Consider the following 19,785-nt stretch of genomic DNA (forward strand, 5'->3'; position numbering starts at 1 on the left):
ACATATCTAAGCCATAACTTTTTATTATTTTTTAACCATTTTACACTTTGACCTCTAAACTTTTCATATATGTACTGTAACCTTTATACTATTTTTTTTCAACTTTTGCCCAGTATTTTTTGCCTTTTAATCTTTTATATTGCTAATAAGTCCTTGAACCTTTTAATATTCACAAAAACACTGAACCTCTTTCAAGTAATTTTATAAGGATCAAACACGTATTAAAAAAAAATAGACATCTACAACATGACTCAATTTGGAGGATTAACAATTACTAGAACAATTCAATTTAGAGAGGAGAAACCAAAATTAAAGCATAAATAGAAGGACTCAATTCAACAATAAACAGAAAAAAATAATTCGAAATGGATAAAATCTAGACACATGTAAGAAAAAGCACACAAAACCCTCAATATTAATCTCATAGATCAAATCCCAAAGGATGAAAACTCTTTTATATGATCTCATATTAATTTATATTTTTTTTATCAGGAAAAAAAAACATACATACGTATTGTGTCGTATTCAATTTTTTCATATATTTTAGTACTTTGAAAAATTAGTCATAACCGTTGAAAATTGATAAAGTTCAAATTAAAAAAAAAATCAAATATAGAAACCAAGTGAAGTCATTAAAGAGATCCAAACGAACCAAATTTTTTTTATGTAAGTCAAAAAATAACTATTTATGGTTGGCTACGAAACCCGGACCAATTGGGTTGAACTGACTATACATCATGTTTAGTGAGCGGTTTAATCATTGTGTCTCTTTTATAATCTCTATTTAAAGATATCATTGTACTTGTAATTGGTGTGCAACAGGACAAAAATGAAAACCTAATAGTTATTTATTGCAGTTGGGAACTGAACCACGTTAAATGTTGTGTTGTTTATTTTCTACAGTTGATTCGTGATTGTATGTTGCTTCCGCGTGAGTTTTTTTCCATCATTTATATCATAAAATTAAAAATAATTTGAATTATTGAACAAAGTTACATAATCCAACAAGCTATCTATTAAGCAAGCAGCATATAATCCACATAATAGGATCTATTTGTACAAACATAATAATAATTACAAAAGATTCAACAAAACCCAGTATTACACAACATTCCCAATCTAAGAATTAACTCAAAATTAGCTTCAAGTATCAAAAGAAAAGAAGTTAACTTGTTCGTGTAAATTATTCATATAGTATTATTTAAAGGTATTAATATTTTTAGCCTATAATTAAACATTTAAAAAATATTAATTTAACAATTAGATAGTGAACAAAATTATCAATTAATAATTTTGATAGGATAAAATCTAATTTTAAAATTATTTCATTTTAATATTAAAATTTATAATCTCATATGCACATTCAAATAACAAGATGACACGTTTTATACAAGCATGTTTTTTGGAATGGAAAAAATATTACAACCTTGTGAAACGTAAAGAGACATAATTATTGAATGTCCCATACCATGTGCAGACTCGGGTGGCTTTCGTTTTAGCCGGCAAAATTTGACTTTCATCTGATGTGGTTTGCAATGATTGATTCACCACAAGGTGTTGTTGCAACTTGGGTGCATAACTAGGTCTTTATCCAAAACACCCAAAAAAAGGAACATCCTTTAATTAATTATTTATTATTCAATTTGTATAATAATATAATATGCTAAAAAAATTACATTCAATCCTTCATGATTACTTCTCTTAAACCATCACACTTTTATTGTTAGTTTATCTGGAATGTATGCACTTACTGTTCTGATAAGATAAACAGAAAGAAAGAATTTGCATAGCTCCAAAAAAAAGGGTTCATGAGAGAGAAGCATTTCACTGATCCAGTTCAGTACCTATATATAGACCCATACAGCTTTATTTGACTCTTTTCTGTGTGTAACAGTCTTTCTGAGCTGAAGGTAGTTAGCATAAAAAGGATTGAAGCAAGCAAGCACTCCAAGAAGGAAGATAAAGGTAATACCTTGGCTTCATTATTTTTCACAAACTCTCCTAATTCATTGCAATCAATTTAAATCTTTTTCTGCTGCTTATTATGCTCTCGTATCCTATGTTATGCTATGATTGTTACTTTGCCTCATCATTTCCAATTTTTTATTCTTGTTGGAATGTGAAAAATAAAGCAAAAGGGGTTAAAAAAGATTCATTCTTTCTCTCTCTAACTTTCCTTTTGGTTTATTCCTCAATCTTTTCTTTCTCTCTCTTCATCTTGTATCATCATCTGTCAGATATTAATGCGCCCTGCAGATTCCTGTGGGTTGCAACTTGGGTTCTGGCTTTTTCAATCCCCGCTGTCCTATTTGTGGCAAAGCTGTTGTTGAGATGGGACCAATTGTGACCCTTCTTCCATCTCTTTCTGGTATCTAAGGATAACCCTCAATGTCATTAATGATTTCCTAGTTCTGCCCTTAACAGATTCTTACCCAGTTAAGGCTTTTAATCTTAAATCTGGTTCTCTTCTGCTTTTCCTTTTTTTTTCTTCTTAATATCTATATTATCTTTATCTTCCTTTGTTGGGATAATTGTCAATTTCATTTTATTTTTTAAATAGGCTAAAGTTAATTCTAAAATCAAAATGAAATATTTTTGAAAATTATATGAATTTTCTTTTCCACCAAAAAATTTGAAGAAACAAGGGACAGAGTCTTTCACAATCAGAAATAGGTTTTTAACTTTTTACTTGACTGTCAATTATATCAGTTAAATGGTGTTAAAGACAGACTTAGGTTGGTTAGTTAGAGAGTCAGAAGCCTGAGAATGCTCGCTGTACCTTTGGCCAACTATGCTGTTGAGGGATTAGTTACTACTAATCACTTTTAGCTCATAAAAAAAAGCATAGCAATACCTCAACTGAAGGGAATCAACCGTTTATGTTACTGTTCCAAGGTAAGTTGAATTGGGTTACTAGGTTTTTTTATCAAAATGTTGAGATTGAAGTTGTTTTGCTTACTCTTGCAAGGTTTTTTATTGATAGCCAAGATGGAAATAAAGACCTAAACTCATTTGATAATCACTATAATGTTCTTATAAATAACCCTTTGGTCTTTCTGAAACTTCAACTTTAGAATGCTTAGAGTGTTTGTGCAACCGTTACATTAAAAGAAACTCATTTCCATCTCAATGAAACAAAAGACTTGTACGTTTAGTGCATAGGAAAGTGAGAAGCTTTGTTTGAAGACTCTGAAACGGTAATCCAGACAAGTACTTAAAGATGCAGGTTGGACCTTGATTTGGTCTTCAGGGTAGGCTTTGAACTTAAAGTGATGTAGCAAGAATAAAAAACAAAATACGAGGGCATTGAATGTGTTCAGTGAATGTGAGATTTACATCGGTTATAGGTTTTAGTTATGGTGGTGGAAAGATATATTTCTGTGGTCCTGTGCTGTTAAAACTGTTCTTATCAGTAGAGCTATGGATAATCTATTTTTCCTTTTTGCATATGAAATATAGTAATTTAAATGCTTTTGTTATTATCAATTATAGATTTCTCGGTTTTTCTACTTTGTTTATTTATGAATTGTCTCTTTCGTATATTAGAAATCCAGAGCCCTAATTACCATCTCATTGACTGACATCACATCAATGTCCATATTTTCACTTCCCTTAAAATGCCAAGTATTGCATCTTTGTATTAATGATTATCAGATTTTTCTCATGCCCTAACTGTACTTTGTTGCCTTTTCATTCATTAATAGGTAAACAATTCACAAGAGTCCAGTTTTTCAATTCTGAAGCAAAATCACCACTGAAATTTTACATACCTCAGTGTTTGGGATTGAGTTGGTATTGAACTCTGTTCTGCTTCGTGGCATTTTCTGTCTCTGTTGATTCTACTCCAGGACTGGAACTTATTCCAACATATCTGCTCCAATAGTTTAGCATAAGATCAAAGTAATATTAAGGTACTCTTCAAAGAAATAAACTAGATCCATTATTCCCATGAAACAAACCAGTGTGTTTGTGGAATTTAAGGTGTGCGCTTGACGTAGATTGTTGAACTATTAAATAGAAACCTTTCCTCTCCTTTTGAAACAAATCTCAGTAGTTGATTTAAACAAGACTAGATGACTGTGGATGAAGTCGGGAGTAGCTCCGAGTGGAGCAAAGAACAGGATAAAGCATTTGAAAATGCCTTGGCAATTCATCCTGAAGATGCTTCGGACAGATGGAAGAAGATTGCGGCTGATGTACCAGGGAAAACCTTGGAAGAGATTAAGCACCACTACGAGCTCTTGGTTGAAGATGTTAATCAGATTGAATCTGGTTGCGTACCTTTGCCATCTTATAATTATTCTTCAGAGGGCTCAGCAGGCCATGCTAGTGATGAAGGAGCCGGCAAGAAGGGAGGCAGTTCATGGAATAGTAACAACGAATCAAATCATGGAAATAAGGCTTCAAGATCAGATCAGGAACGACGAAAGGGTATTGCATGGACAGAGGATGAACACAAGTTAGTTTCTCTTTGCTTAAATATTTAGAAAGCCTATATATCCTAGTATATGGCATGGTAAGCAGAGGCAGGTTGCTTATTATTAATTTTGACATTGTTTGAATTTGTTATCTCAAGTTTGTTTTTTTAACCAAAAGGTTTTTTGGTAGTTGGAACTTGAATCTGATTATATAGTTGATCCTTGTGTGCGTTAACTAATTGTTTCTTCTGATCTTTGTCAGCTTATTTTTCATTCAGTCTCAAATGCACGACTTTAATTGTTTTACAAGAATATTTTACTAAACCATACTTGCTCCTCGATGACTTTAGTCATCTGTTTGGATTGCGCCACTGGTTTGTGTTTATAAGAGTATTTTAGTTTCGATCCTTTCAGAAATATTAGTTTTGATCTTACTGTGGAAGAGACCCTATTCTGACAGGAAGCCTACTTGTTACTTCTTTTGTTGTCATGCTCCATGATTTCCATAAAAAAATGCTCTTCTAGTAGTTTTTATCTAGATTAATGCTGTGCAGCTAGCTAGCAACAAATGATTATGTTAAATTGAGCATCTGGGGCATGGGATTAAAACTGAGATGGTTTTATACATATTATTGTGTTAGCACATACTATGGTCCATAGGAGTGGCACCTGTGTTCCATTGGTGTCTGAAAGTTTGTCCTTGGATGGATAGAGTTCTTTTCAAGTTGATACTTAGTTGGATAAACATGCTAGCAAGTTGAAAATTTTAAAGAACCAATTCAATAGGCATGCTCTTTCAGAAAATAAATAAATAAAATATTACAAGCTGTTACTTTCAAGAACCAAATTGTATGTTAACTCCATATTATTTGTTTTGTTGACCACAAACTTGAACGGTATTTATAATCTGGAGATGGTGAAAAGGTATTCAGATTAGGTTTCTGTTTAGAGGAAGAGCAAGTCAAACTCATAGTTCTGCTATTGCTTGGAATGAATATGAAGTTGAAATTTTAATTATTTTTTATTGTATTAATGCTTCATTGGAGCAATAATAGTATCTAATTTTCAAGTGATATGCCTGATGATAGTTTCTGGATGTGTACGCGAGAGAATACACTAAGAAGAAATGTTTAGATGATCGATTAATCATCAAACAATTTTGTGAAGTCAAGGACTTCTGAAATGAAAATATTTAAGTATAATGCAGAATTGTTAAAAGCCTAAAACAGTCTCTTGCCTGAGCCAAAAAAACATGCCCCAAGTCACTGTAGTCAATGATGCTCTATTACTTAAGGTGACTTCTCTTTAGGAAGGTCATTCTGCAGTAAAAAATTATTCATTTCTCTTACATTTGTTTTGATTTTATATCTGAGGTAGTTTAATCCCGTCTGGTGTGAAGCTTACTGAGTTAATAACGCTATAGAATCATCATCTTGGCTGTTGGATGGTTAAGCTATTAAACACACTTCTGCTGCTTATTCCAAAGTAGAACTAGAATGTAGTCCATCCATAGTGACACTAGTCTTAAGTTGTGGACTTACAAAAGATACAGTATTTAATGGAATAGTTAAACTTCTGAGTTTGAGTCCTCACAAGTTAATCAATTATTTCATTTTCTATTTTGTCTTTTGCTGATAGAAGTTGTGGGTTCCCTGTTTTGTTTTCTTCTTTTAAACCCCTTTTATCCCTTTACATTTTGAAATCATAGACACAGCTAGTGAATGGGACTTGTGCTGTAAATTTTTCTCCTTTAGTCATACTTGTGTTCTATATGGCAGTTTATTTTTATAGTCTCAGTCGTAGAACTTATCCCATAAAGTTTTTTAAACATGTGAAAAACATCATAGTATGCTTGAAGAATATTATTAATATATTATAGAGTGTTAACTACTCGTACAGGTTCATCAGAAGTCGTGCAAGTTTCATTGTTGGGCACTAGTAGACTAAAGCCTCATTTGATCAGACAAACTTTTCTCCAAAGCCTTATACATATTTAATTGTTTGTTACCATCAAAATTAAGGGTCTGTAACCATCTTTGGTCTAACAAAGATGAACAACCATACAAAATCTTCTATTGGTCCAAGCCAGGAGTTAAATGTAGGGCTTGTAATCAGCTTGGCCACCTGAAGAATATCTACAGAATAAACCAAACCAATAAGGGTACTTAGCTCAAGTTGTTGAATGTCATCAACAGAAGGAGGAACAACTATTTATGCTACATTGTATTAGCTAACAAGAGCAAAGGAAGCATGGTCAATAGATGGTGGATGCACAAACCATATGACCCACAATACTATTCTCTTTAATAAAATTGTGATGGAGATGGCCAAATGTTCTTTGTTTGAGAAAGGACTTTCAAATTTTTTTTGGCTTAGGGAAGTTAATACCTTAATGTATCAACTAAATATTTTGCCCACCAAAGCTTTAAAAAATAGCTTTTGATGTTTGGTATGAAAGAAAATCCTCTATGGATCATCTAATTTTTGTTGGAAGCATATGTTATCCTCTTATTCTTGAAGTAATAAGAGAAAAACTTGCTCATAAGTAGTTGGAATTTTTCTTGGGGTACTACAGTAACTCCAAAGGATAAAAAATATATAACTTGAAGATGAAGAGAGTACTGATAAGTTAGGATATGAAATTTGATTAGTTACCAAGATCGGACTAGAACAAATGTCAAGCTAAAGGTCCTAGTAAAAGATTGCTTGAAGAATAAAATCTTCAAGAAGAAAATTTTGAAGATGAATGAAACTATAAGAGTGAAACTGAGTTTCCATTGAGAGGTAGAAGAACAATTATGTGCTAGATGTAATGTGGCTACAATCTGGTCCTTGGCAATTAAAATAATTTTTCTTGTGGCAAGGTCATGAATGAAATACTCAAAAAGAAGAGAAAAAAAGTTATTGAATAGTTAAATCTTTTGTAAGTTTTTGTACAGAGATAAGACTCTAGACCTGTTATGGACATATAAAATATTCTTTAATACAATAGACTATTCTAAAGTTATATTTCTAGATCCGCATTTCGGTACAGTATCATCATTTGCAACTGCAATGAGTTAGTCTGTAGTCATTTTGACATACGAATTGAAAAGAATAGGAGATGGAGTCATGTGATCAGAATCAATAGTCTAATTAGTTTGATACATAGGGCCAACAGTATTGAATGTACTTTCACCTTTCATGTACTAACACATCCTTGATCATTATAGATTTTTTTCTTCTGTTAAGTTAAAAACTAAGGATCTCTGTTGCATGTGGATTTGATAATTTTATGAATAATAATGTACATTTCATTGGTACTTTTTCTTCTGGTATCTTGACATGCTTCCAATTACAATTTTCGTTTTTAACAATTACATATTTCTTTGCTTGAACAGGTTATTTCTTCTTGGCTTGGAAAAGTATGGAAAAGGTGACTGGCGAAGCATATCAAGGAACTTTGTAGTGACAAGAACACCTACACAAGTTGCAAGCCATGCCCAAAAATACTTCATTCGTTTGAACTCGATGAATAAAGATAGAAGGCGATCCAGCATACATGATATCACCAGTGTCAACAACGGGGAAGTTTCAGCACCTCAAGGACCAATTACTGGCCAAACAAATGGTTCTGCAGCAAACTCTGGAAAATCTACCAAACCAGCCCCTCCCACCCCAACTGCTGCCCCAAGTGTAGGAATATATGCTGCTCCAACCATTGGACAACCTGTAGGAGGACCCCTTGTATCTGCAGTTGGCACCCCAGTGAACCTTCCTACATCGGCACACATGGCATATGGTCTTGGTGGCCCGGTTCCTGTGACAGTTGTTCCTGGAGCCCCAATGAACTTGGGTCCTGTGCCATACCCCATGCCACATACATCTGCTCATAGATGAAGTTCTGTTCAAAGGTCTAATGTACAAAAAAAGGACACAGAAGACTACATGGTTTCTGAATATAATGTAAGGATTTGTTTGGATAAATTTCTCCTCTAAGTAGCTCTAGGAGGAAAAGAATGAGAAGGAAAAATGAAATATTATTTTCTTTGTCCAGCTAGAAGTGTTTATGGAGAAGTTTATCCAAATATGTCCTAATTCTTTTCCTATTCCAAAAGATGCTTATGTGCGAGGTTTATGTCCCATCAATTATTTCAAATAAGCGATACTTAGATTGTAGCATTAGAATGTATCTGCATCGGCTGCCATGGATGGAATATCTGGCAGCCTTGACATACGACAACATGAAAGTAAGGTTGTTTTGTAGACATTGAAATTGTCTTTGTTAGTCATATAAAGTGGTCCATGCTGTAGGGAAAGTTTTTGTGTCTTTGAATTGTTATTGTTGTATTTTGACTTAGTTCCAGTTGGATCTAAATGTCCCATCTACCATCAATTGTTAGCAGGTTAGTCCTATTACAACATTTAAGTGTGGATGTACAAAAGGAATAGGTGTATTAATTATGTCTACTAAAGTTTAACATCACAAACAAAATTCTTTATTAGGAAGCACTTCCAATAAGTTCTATATTCATAAAGTTTGAGAAATATTTGGATGACTATAGTGTGGTGCTTGCATTTGGTGCAATTTTAGACCCAATGATGAAGTTAAAAATATTAGGTTTTTACTTTGGAAATATTGATTCACTTACCTAGGAGCTAAAATTGGACCAAAATCAAGGAAAAATTATAGAATTTTTTTACTGAATATTTTAACAAAGGTTTGATAAGATCATCTAATGTTCAAAAGCATAAGCATGTACAATCTTCATCGTCATCTACTTCTAAATCAAGCCTTTTTTTTGTGTAAGTTGTTTACTTTAATGTACTTTAACTAATTTTTTAGTTTTTGTGTCACTTGTCTATTATGCACGTTACTAACTTATTACATCATAATATCAATTAAAAAATGTGCAAGCTTCCATTAGCTAATAACCCCAATTATGAACACTTATAAAAAAATCACACTCTTATATGTGAAAATCATGCAACCAACTAGGTGCAACAAATAAGCTTGAGTAACAACTGTCTATTGTTTGTTGTCGCATGCCTTCTTATATACCTCTCTCAACTAACTAATTGCCTAGTCTTTGAAGTTGTAGTAGTACTAAGGATGACAATGCGAGCTCGCCGCATTTTCCTGTCCCACATAGGAAATGTGGGTTGATTTTATTGGTTCATCTCACATAAGATGGCCCACGGGCTTGTGCGCCAACCCACATAAGAAATGTTGTTTTTCTAGATATTAATGAAAAATAAAATTTCAAATATAAAATTTGAATATTTTTTTTTTGTTTATTACTTTTTTTTCTTATTTAGATGAATTATGTAAATGGTCTCACAATATTAATATTATTATGACGACACATGCGTAATAAGATATGGGTAAAATAAATTATTATGATATTCAGATTTTCAATGAAATTTGAATTTTGATTATACTATTAAATTGACTAATAAAATATATACTCCTTTTTAAGGTAATATATGTATATACATGATTACTATTTCAATTGAATAATAATATAAAATAATATGATATATATATATAACACTATATTTAAATTTTATTATAAAAATGACTTAGGTCCGACTACTACATTGGAGGAGTATTGAAATTCTAAAAAATTTATGCATTTCATAAAGACAAAAACACACTATTAATTAAATAAATAAATAAATATATATATATATATATATATATAAATAAGTCTTACCGAATTTTGTGAACGTGTTATGAATTAGGAATTAAGAGAAGTTTCTTTTTGCACCTTATACTTCATAAAGTATTGAAATTATTCTTTGCCTTTTTTTATTGAATGTTTTTTCTTTAATTCCAGAATGTGGAATCTTGAGACTTTCTAGGTTACAAAAATCATATTTTTGATTTAGATTATAGAATTCATAATACAATTTTGTATTATGGATTGTACAATACCAAATACAAATTTGTATTTTGGATTGTATAATATTAGATGAATAATTTTGAAATTTTTGAGAGTATGAGGGTGCAAGAAGAAATTATGGGGGGTACAAAAAGAAATTTCCATAATTTTAATATGTGAGAATTATGGAGGATGTCCTGTCTCGAACTTGGCTCATGCGAGTTGCAGGTTATGTGAGGCAGACCTAATCCCAAGTTAAAATAGGTAGCTCGCGCCACATTTTTTTATTATCGAGCCGCAGGTCAACCCGTCCCACAATGCCATCCTTAAGTAGCACGATCAACACAATGTGTCTTTACCAACAACTTCGTAGCCCCAACTGCATCTAAGGTAGGGTACGTGTAGAAATTCCACGTAATGGGTAGGTGCAACTAATTTGACCTATTATCGAATGTGATGCTTAATTCCCCAAATGGTAGATGAAAAGAATTTGTATCTAGATGCCACCTCACTACAAAGGCAAACAACAATCTTTTGTCTGCAATGTTATATCTAGCATGAACCAAAATGACTAAACTCGACAACTCAAACACAACTTCTATCCATTCCTGTAACGTTCCCAACTTATTCAATTTTTGAGCAATGAGACACAAATTTTAGTTCACCACGATCGTACAACAACCAATGAATTTCATTTGAGAATTGAAGTCTAATAAATAACACATTAATTTCAATGCATGTATATAAACATTATTACTTACCACTTCAATTCGTAATTGTCTATTCACATGCTCCTCAAAACTAGCAAGTAAGAATCTATCCATGGACCCTCAAAGATAGGCTTCATCATCCTCCACTACATGAGTCTCCTCAACTATCACATTTTCTTCATATTCGTCACCTTCAACAATGTTAGTAGCACCACTCGACTTTATTCGTCTAATGGACATAGTTGGTTGTACATGATCTTTCTAAGAACATCATTCACTAATTTTATATGTTTTTTTTACATATACGTAAATAAAATTAATATTTAATAGTTAAACACAACTCTACAAAAGAAAATATATTTTTAAATAAACTTCCCATTGTAGCTTTCTAGAATCGTCTTACTAGAATATGTTTTCAGACTAAGCTTTTCAAAAAATATTTCGAAAAGTTTTCTAAAAACATATTTGAGAAAGTTATTTCAAGAAACTTATTATAGAAATATGTGGCGGAAAAGTTATTTGAGAAATCATCCATTAAGACACACCTCCCCTGTTCGGGAATTCAAATATTGCCATAAAGCAAAAATATTGCACCTATAATTCTTTAACGATGTTCTTTGTATAAGAATGTTGCCAATCCAATAGAATCCCATTGGAGATGAATGGAAAGCACGAACCAAGTAACCAAAGCACAAGGAGAGAAAAAGTGCAACCACAATGCAAATGGAATAATGCAACTGAGGAGGATACGAGAAGGAGGAAAAAAATGCTTTTAAATTATAAATCTTTAAGGGCATTTCTATAATTTTCTTACGTGATGAGTGGAGGTTCAAAAATGGGGGTGGGGGTTCAAAATTGGGGGTTCAGAAAGCACAAACCTTGAACAATGAAGAAGGAGGGTACATTCCGGAAAAAAAATCCAGAAAAAAATTATTGTATTTCAGAAATAAAAGTCCAGAAAAATGAAAAACCCATTCTGGATAAAAAAAATCCATAATATAAAATTTTGTTTCGAAAAAAAAAATCCAGAACACATATTTCAGAAATTTTTTTAAGGACAGTTTCGTCTTTTCCACTGGAATCGGGTGCATCTTTTCCACTGGAATCGGGTGCAGTGATATGGTGCAGGAAGCAATTGCCAATTGAATATTGTGTGGAAGAAAGAGCCAAGTCTTGTTTGGACCTGCACTTCCATACCTTCTTGTGCTAAGTTGTTTTTTTTATTAAAAAAATAGCATTTTTTAATATTCTGATTACATAATTTGGAAGTCTTTTTTCTAGATTCAAAATTAGTTTTTAGATTATGTAATTTGGAAGCCTTTTGTGATTAGCTTCCAGTTTACATAATCCAGAAGTCTTTTCTATACATAAGATTAACTTCTGAATTATGTAATCTGGAATTTTTTTTTTCAGATGTGTGATTAACTTTCGGATTACATAATTTGAAAGTTTTTAAAATATGAGATTAACTTTGGGATTATGTAATTCGGTTCATAGGCTTATTTCAAATTAAAAAAGAATTTCAGATTTTATAAATCTAAAGAACACTTCCGGATCCAAACATATCTTCCAGATTATGTATAGGGTGACACAAAAAAGGATAAAACGGTATTTTCATATTTAGTATGGGGTGACACAAGAAAGTATGGAAGTGTAGGAAGAAAGAGTCCTTATTTGGTGGAAGGGAAGGTAAAGTAGGAGGGAAGTGTAGGAAGGAGCAGAAAGCACGATAATGGAGGGTGGCAACAGCAACAACAACAACCCCGAGGAATTGGCCGTGGGGTGTTTGCTTTCGATCAGCACAATGTTGGGCGACGAATTCGAAGGCCAGGTTGTCACCTTCGATCGCCCCTCCAACATCCCCGTAATCCAGGAACCTTCCAAACATGGCCCTCGTCGAAACATTCGGTTTCTCAAGCCTAATTACATCAAAGACTTCACCTTTCTTGGCCAGGTCGAAGACCCACTTGATCCCACCAACTGCTTCCTTGACCTCGCCGCTCTCCAAGCTAGGGAAGAAGTTGCCATTAGGTATTCTCGTGCAATTCTTCAACTTTTTGTTTTTTCTAGTTTTCTTTAAATGTGTTTTTCTACGAAATTCATGCGTGGCTTCAAATGATTTTTGGGTGTAGACAAGCAGAGGCTGATGCTGAGAGGATCGGGGTTGGTGTTACCAGCGAGGCGCAGAGCATCTTTGATGCTTTGTCCAAAACGTAAGTGCTGTGTGAGTGAAATATAGTGTTGAACTAACCACTGTGGTGTGGATCGGGATTTTAGCCTTTGTATGTTTGTTTCCTGGCGTGTATTGTCTAGGGATTTTGTCTTTGATTATGTTTTGAAGCAAATAGACTTCAGAGCATGGTGTTTATAGACTAAAATATTTGTAGATTGTTGTGGAAATGTGTATGATAAAAGAAATTAATAAGCTCGCATCTTGGCCCTGTGAAGTAAGGAGGGATATAGTAATTGAGTAGAGAAACAAAAATAGGCAAACTGACTGATCTAGCAAATACATAAGGCAAACATAGCCATGCTCAAAGTCTCATGCAGTTGTTAATGGCATGCTATATGTGTTTAGTGGTGTGGAGTGGCCTTGGGGTTCTACAAATTTAGCATATCAGTGTGTATTTAAGTAGTGGTTTTTTGCAGCGTTGTAGTGGTGTGCTATAGTGAGTTTCACTTAAAAGTTAACTCTGTTTGGACTTCTATTCCTCATACTTTACAGGACTACCTTTTCCCTCCTCGTGTCCCTTACTTCTTCCTTCCAAGTTCACATTTAACTGATATTTGTTGGCGCTTTTTTTTCTTACATTAATTCCAGTATGTCTTTCATATTTTGACTTCATTGCCATGCTCTTGTTGCTCCTAGAGTGATGGTGATTTGTGCATAAACTGACCTTATTATTTATCATGGGTTTCTTTTTTTTTTTTTACTATCTATATGTGTAGCATATACATTATTTGTGCATAAACTGACCATATTATTTATCATGGTTTTCTTTATTCTGGGTTTCTTTTTTGTTTTTTGACTATCTATATTTGTAGCATATACATTATTTATTTTGTGATTGCAAGTAAAAATGGAAGGTGTCACATTTTAACTTTCAAAATTTAAATATGGACCAATATTACAAAATGATGAGGAAATTTGTGAAGACATTGCACATAGGATATAAGTAGGACTGTTAAAATGGAGAAAGGCATTGGAGGTTATTTGAGATTGTCAATTACGTAGCAAGCTCACAGGGAAGTTTTATCATAATTCTACATATGCCTATATTATATGGTATTAAATGCTAGGTTTTAGAAGGACAACAAGCAGTGTTGTTAAATAGCCACTCTAGTGCCTCTATAGCACTATTGCATAGTGGAATTTCTCACATTCCAAATTTCAACTGTGTCTACTATTGTGGTCCCTATCAATGTTGAGGTTGCAGCATTCGTCCTGCATGCTCTTGTCATTTCTTTGAACTCTTCAGCCAATTAATTTTTTGAGTTGATATAATGCTAGTTGATATATATATATATATATATATATATATATATATATATATATATTTTGCAGAAAAAAAAAGACTGTTATGTAACTTTTGCCATATGCCCATTACACTATCTGCTATACAATATAGCAGATTATTGGCTTTCTGCCATTGACAACAAGAAAAATAGTGAGTAGCAAAAATGGAAATTTTAGATGGATGTGTGACCTCACAAGACAGGACAAATAAAAAATGGTTGTGAGACAGATATATATGGCAAATTTTCAAGGTAGTTTGGAGACACGGCACAGGACAAGACTAATTGTGTTTGGGCGGGGACTGTCAGTTTTAACATTGTTTTTTGGACTTCTAATTTTAATTTTGGACCTTATTCATATAAGACTTTCTTATCTCTTTTAATCTACACTTGGAAAATATAAAATTTAGAATTTAGATGCACTATAATCAAGTTTTATATTTTAATTAAATTTAAATAGATATATTTTCCTAATTTGATATTTTAGAAACTAAAATAAAAAATGCTTAGTTATTGATCATGAATTTTGTGTTTTTATGCATATTAATGTGATGTTTTATTATTGATCACAAATCTTACTACTCACGATACAACTTGATTCATGATTCAGAAAATGAATCTTCCAAATTTAAATTTTGACAATTTAAAATTTTTCATCACAAATTGTAAAAAATCATCTTCAGCAAATATACACAATCCTCGTGAATCAATCTCCACACACAATATAATAAATCATGCATACCAAAACAATGCTTAAAATACTATTTACAAGGATGTGTATATTTAGAAAAACTCATTAAAAATGTTTCATTTAGACAAAAAAATACCCTTAAAGAAATAAAAGACTAATGAAAAACTTAAAAATTATAAAATAATACTTTAAAATAAAATATAATAATAATTATTAAATTAAATTAATGAGATATTCTGTCACTGATTGTCGTCATTTCACATATTTTATCACAATTGTTTTCATATTCTATTATTGACTTTTTAAATTTTTTCCTTTGATTTATTAATGTGTCAAAAAGTCTGAGTGTACCTCTTCAATGCAACACGTATTTTTATCACAGACTTTAATACAAGACACATTTTATTAAATTATTAAGTCTTAAGTGTGTCCCAAGATATGGACGTGTCTCCATGAAAGTCTTTACAACATTAAAAACCTCATGATTTATTATTAACATAATGTAAAGAAAAAGATAAAACATATAAAAATGTGATAAAATATACAAATTAAAAAATTAATGACAAAACGGGATAAAACAAACATCAAAATAAAATAAAAAAGAAAAATATATGATAATTGAGTAGTAAAATGTAATATTAAGGTATATTTTTATCAATTAAAATACTATATAATGTTACAAAAGTGTTATTAGATTGATTGAGATAACAAACCATAGTAATAGTAATACATAGTTGAATAGGAACAAGTGAAAGAATAAGAAAATTAGAAAAAAATGTTGATAAATTCTACAATAGATTACAATTGTATATTAGACTATAATTATGCAAGAAATAATTGTTTTTAGTTCTAACTTTATATAAAGAGATGAAATAATTTTAAAAATTATACTATATCACATCATAATTATAAATGTACTTCACTATATGTTGAGTTATCAAAATAAAGAAAATTATTAAGTTTGATTTGGTTGTTGTCAAAATCAGAACATAGGTGTCTGGAAAAAGATTGGTATGTGAAAGTGAGTTGCAGATGCATTGGATTGAGATGAAGCAATGCAATGACTCTGATCCTACGCACTCTCACACGTAGACAACCTCAATCTCACTTCAACAGGTACAACCTTGTTACAGACTTGTACTTAACCACACCTTCTATCTTTTTTTTTATATTTGACTTCGCCAAAATTGAATGTGATTACGACCTTCCTGAATATTATTATATATAAGTTTTGCAGGTTCTCTCTGTTTTTCACGTCTAAATTGTTTTATATACACACAACTTCTCAACAATTCTTTTCATATCTCTCATTACCAAACCCAGATACATCAACATGGCTTCAAACGATGGTAATGATTCACCATTTTTTTCTCGTCTTCAATTTCTGTGCTTTCTTATTTGCACACTCTGAATTCATATCTGGGACCCAAAACAGGTGCAGTTATCGTTGTCATGGGTGTCAGTGGCGCCGGAAAGACGTAAGCTTTTTTCTTTTCACATGTTGTTATTATGGTGGTGGTGGTTTCCTATTCAGTATTAACTTTTAGATTACATTAAAAGAAAAATTCAATCTGTTTGTTGTTTTCGTATATTTGCACGAGATTCAGTGAACAATTTTTTTTGGTTTTTTTATAAATCTTTGAGAATAAGAAATAAATTGACATTAGAAGTGAAAGTCAGCATCAATCAAAAGGCTTTAAAATGTTTGTATACATGAATATAGAAAGAGGATGATCGTTGTTGAGCATGGCTGTTTGGGTTAACATTTCTTATTTATTCGCAGAACAATAGGTCGGAGGCTGGAAAAAGAGATGCAATATAAGTACCTTGATGCTGATGATTTTCACTCTGAATTAAACAAAGGTGTGTGTGTATGGTTATGCACAAGGACTGATTCTATCTGTTTTGTTATTGTTTTTTTCTCATTTTGTTTTGTTTTGATCTCATTTCTTCCAATACAACAGAAAAGATGCGAATGGGAATCCCACTGACAGATGAAGACAGGATGCCGTGGCTTAAAGCACTGCGTGATGTCATAAATGAGTACTTGGATAACAAAAAGGGTCTGATTCTTGGTTGTTCTGCTTTGAAGAATCAATATAGAGAAATGCTTAGATCAGGTTACCCTGCTTATAAATTGGGGACTTATGCAAGTCCTGTTAACTTCATTTTGTTGGATGCTCCTGCTGAAGTGCTGAGTGTTCGAGTTAAGGCCAGAGCTGCAGAAGGAAAACATTATATGCCTGCATCACTTCTGCAATCTCAGATAGATTTGCTCCAGGTTGATCACTGTGAAGGAATACTTAAAGTTGATGCTACTTTGATACCCCAAACCATTGTCAACACCATTTTAAACATGCTCCACTTTCAGGGCTGTTTCCATCATGATTGTATTGAGTTTCATTGATAAAATGAATCTCTAAAATTTCATGGTTTCAACTATAGTTTGTACAAATAAAAGGAGGAATGGTTTAGAGCAGGATAACCTATAGAGAAAAAAAGGGCAAGCTGTACATATGATATTCTCTGTATTTTTCACCATATATGTCGAATATAAGAAAATTCCCAGTTTAACTAGACCCTTGTGTTGCAACTGGAATTTTTTTCTTATTATCCTTTAATCAAACACCAAATGTTTTGAATCAGAATTTGGTTTGGTTTTGTTTGATTTTATTTTTCAAGAATGAATTGGATGTCATTGAATTTCAAGATTGACCTACATAGACTGGATAATATTGAAATTTGGTGAGGAGTATTCTCCATGGTTGACAGATGGGAAAAAGAAAACCGACTTAACTGATTTTTCTGCTGCCATATCCACAGTAAGTGCTTGAGACTTACAATCATTAACTATATTGTCTAGTTACCAGGCTTACCTTAAATTATCTGCAACTTGTTTCAAAGGTGACTTTAGTGAAACATAGTTACAGAAAGAAATCAATTCTAAGTACTTTAGGCTTTGGAGAAAAAGAAAAAGTTTCTCTATAACTGTAGGAAAAAATTGTTGTAACTAGTTAAAAATGTTCAGATTATTGTATCTTTATTTTTTTCCATCTTCGAAGTATATAACTTGATCGGCAATGGGCCTTCAAATTGCAAAAATTCAAGCGACTTTTCCCTGTTATTTTTTAATGGAAAAAAAAGCATCAAGTTGCAGCCTGCACACTTTCACAGAAGACTTTTCTGCATAACATTAGAATGGGTGGTAACTACAATTAATTAATAAAACAAAACTAGCTTTTTGCGCCTATAACATGCAGAACCATAATTAATTATGGAATCTTTTTAATATTGTCCGTTAACCTTTGTTTGCTTTGCTTTAACCCATTTACTGTTAGCAAGGGTTGAAGGACATAACTTTGTGCTGAAAGTATAATGGACTCAGGGTACAAACTTTATTCCTTGCTTTAGTAAGAAATAAGAAAAACTGATTAGTTTGAAATAAGAAAAACTGATTAGTTTGTTCGTTAAAACTAACACTCTTAGAAAATTATGTATCAAATTAATTTTTAACATTACATAACTTACTGCCCAATATATAAACAATAAATTTTTTTAAAAAAATTATGACGTTGCAGAAGTCGTGTCAAGTTGGCACAACTTCAGTATGACAGGACAAAAGTCGTACCAAGTTGGCACGACTTCAGTATGACATGGTAGAGTCGTGTCCAATTGGAACGATTTGTGCATATGAAGTCGTGTCAAATTGGCACGACTTGCCTAAATTTGTAATTTTTTTAAACGGACCCCATTTTGGTAAAAACAAAAAAAAATAACCCCATCATGGTCAAAAACCCTGGAAATTTCATACATGGATATTTGTTTGGTAAATGGAAATATTGTTAGAATTTCAGACAATTTCAATATTTTTTATTTCATATTCCCAAATGCAAGCTTCACCAATAATGTAGAACACATCTTCACAAACATAAAATAGGTAAGGAATGATATAGAGCACACATCTTCACGAAACATACGTTCGGTCCTAGGAACGTGTGTGAAACATGTTATCAGTCATTAAGAAAGACTTTTGTGCACAACTACAAATATGTAATCTCATACTGGAGATATTCATTCCTTGACATGAAGGAATGTGTCAAAGATCTCAGATCAACCAAAGATAAGATTAAATTAGATTATATAAGTAGGGTTCAAACCTCGCCTCGCAAGCCAGAGCCAATTTTGTGAGGTAAGCTCACTTCCTAAAGAGGCTAGTTAAGTGAGTCCTTAACCCTTATTTTCATTTTTAACACTATTTTATTCTGCTTCTTGCAACCATGAAGCAAAAGTTTTAGTTATATTTGTTATCTCTTGCTTAAAATTTCAGGGAATTTTGTTTATATCTAGAGTTCATCCAAAATACTAGTTGAGGCATAACTCCTATCAAGGGGCTTATCATGTGTCAAACACTAATAAATTTGGGGGTTGAAAAGCTTCATTTATCCAGATTGTGATACATAAAGAATCATTTATCCGTAAGATGTTTGTGATTAAAAGCCACTTTGCTTTCTTTCTTCAGTTTCAGAGGCATTTGACTAAAATTCATCAATATCAATATATCTGGTAAAAAATAATCAAATTAATCA

The 19,785-nt window shown here is 32.2% G+C and overlaps 3 protein-coding genes across 11 annotated transcripts; all 3 read left to right on the plus strand.

The window, feature by feature from the left end:
• Positions 1 to 1,448: 1,448 nt before the first annotated feature.
• LOC137806488 (transcription factor SRM1-like) lies at positions 1,449 to 8,716 on the plus strand. Of its 7 annotated transcripts, none has more exons than XM_068606634.1 (4): positions 1,734 to 1,965; positions 2,238 to 2,435; positions 3,705 to 4,459; positions 7,799 to 8,716. In XM_068606634.1, the coding sequence occupies exons 3-4, from the start codon at positions 4,074 to 4,076 to the stop codon at positions 8,295 to 8,297; spliced, it is 885 nt and encodes a 294-aa protein (XP_068462735.1). In that variant the 5' UTR covers positions 1,734 to 1,965; positions 2,238 to 2,435; positions 3,705 to 4,073; the 3' UTR covers positions 8,298 to 8,716. The 7 variants fall into 7 exon arrangements, with proteins under 7 accessions (XP_068462731.1, XP_068462735.1, XP_068462736.1 ...); XM_068606635.1 differs by having other exon boundaries at positions 2,257 to 2,435; XM_068606630.1 differs by lacking the exon at positions 2,238 to 2,435 and having other exon boundaries at positions 1,449 to 1,965.
• A 4,008-nt stretch (positions 8,717 to 12,724) lies between these two features.
• On the plus strand, positions 12,725 to 13,363 carry LOC137839022 (uncharacterized). The gene is made up of 3 exons (XM_068648150.1): positions 12,725 to 13,023; positions 13,125 to 13,205; positions 13,306 to 13,363. The coding sequence occupies exons 1-3, from the start codon at positions 12,725 to 12,727 to the stop codon at positions 13,361 to 13,363; spliced, it is 438 nt and encodes a 145-aa protein (XP_068504251.1).
• On the plus strand, positions 13,125 to 17,776 carry LOC137806489 (gluconokinase-like). 3 transcript variants are annotated; one of them, XM_068606636.1, is made up of 6 exons: positions 13,125 to 13,205; positions 16,186 to 16,315; positions 16,523 to 16,548; positions 16,635 to 16,677; positions 16,983 to 17,062; positions 17,164 to 17,776. In XM_068606636.1, the coding sequence occupies exons 2-6, from the start codon at positions 16,260 to 16,262 to the stop codon at positions 17,604 to 17,606; spliced, it is 648 nt and encodes a 215-aa protein (XP_068462737.1). In that variant the 5' UTR covers positions 13,125 to 13,205; positions 16,186 to 16,259; the 3' UTR covers positions 17,607 to 17,776. The 3 variants fall into 3 exon arrangements, with proteins under 3 accessions (XP_068462737.1, XP_068462739.1, XP_068462738.1); XM_068606638.1 differs by lacking the exon at positions 13,125 to 13,205 and having other exon boundaries at positions 16,429 to 16,548; XM_068606637.1 differs by lacking the exon at positions 13,125 to 13,205 and having other exon boundaries at positions 16,437 to 16,548.
• The last annotated feature ends 2,009 nt before the right edge of the window (positions 17,777 to 19,785 follow it).

This window comes from Phaseolus vulgaris, chromosome 3, assembly GCF_000499845.2.
Source record: "Phaseolus vulgaris cultivar G19833 chromosome 3, P. vulgaris v2.0, whole genome shotgun sequence".
Classification (NCBI taxonomy): Eukaryota; Viridiplantae; Streptophyta; class Magnoliopsida; order Fabales; family Fabaceae; genus Phaseolus; species Phaseolus vulgaris.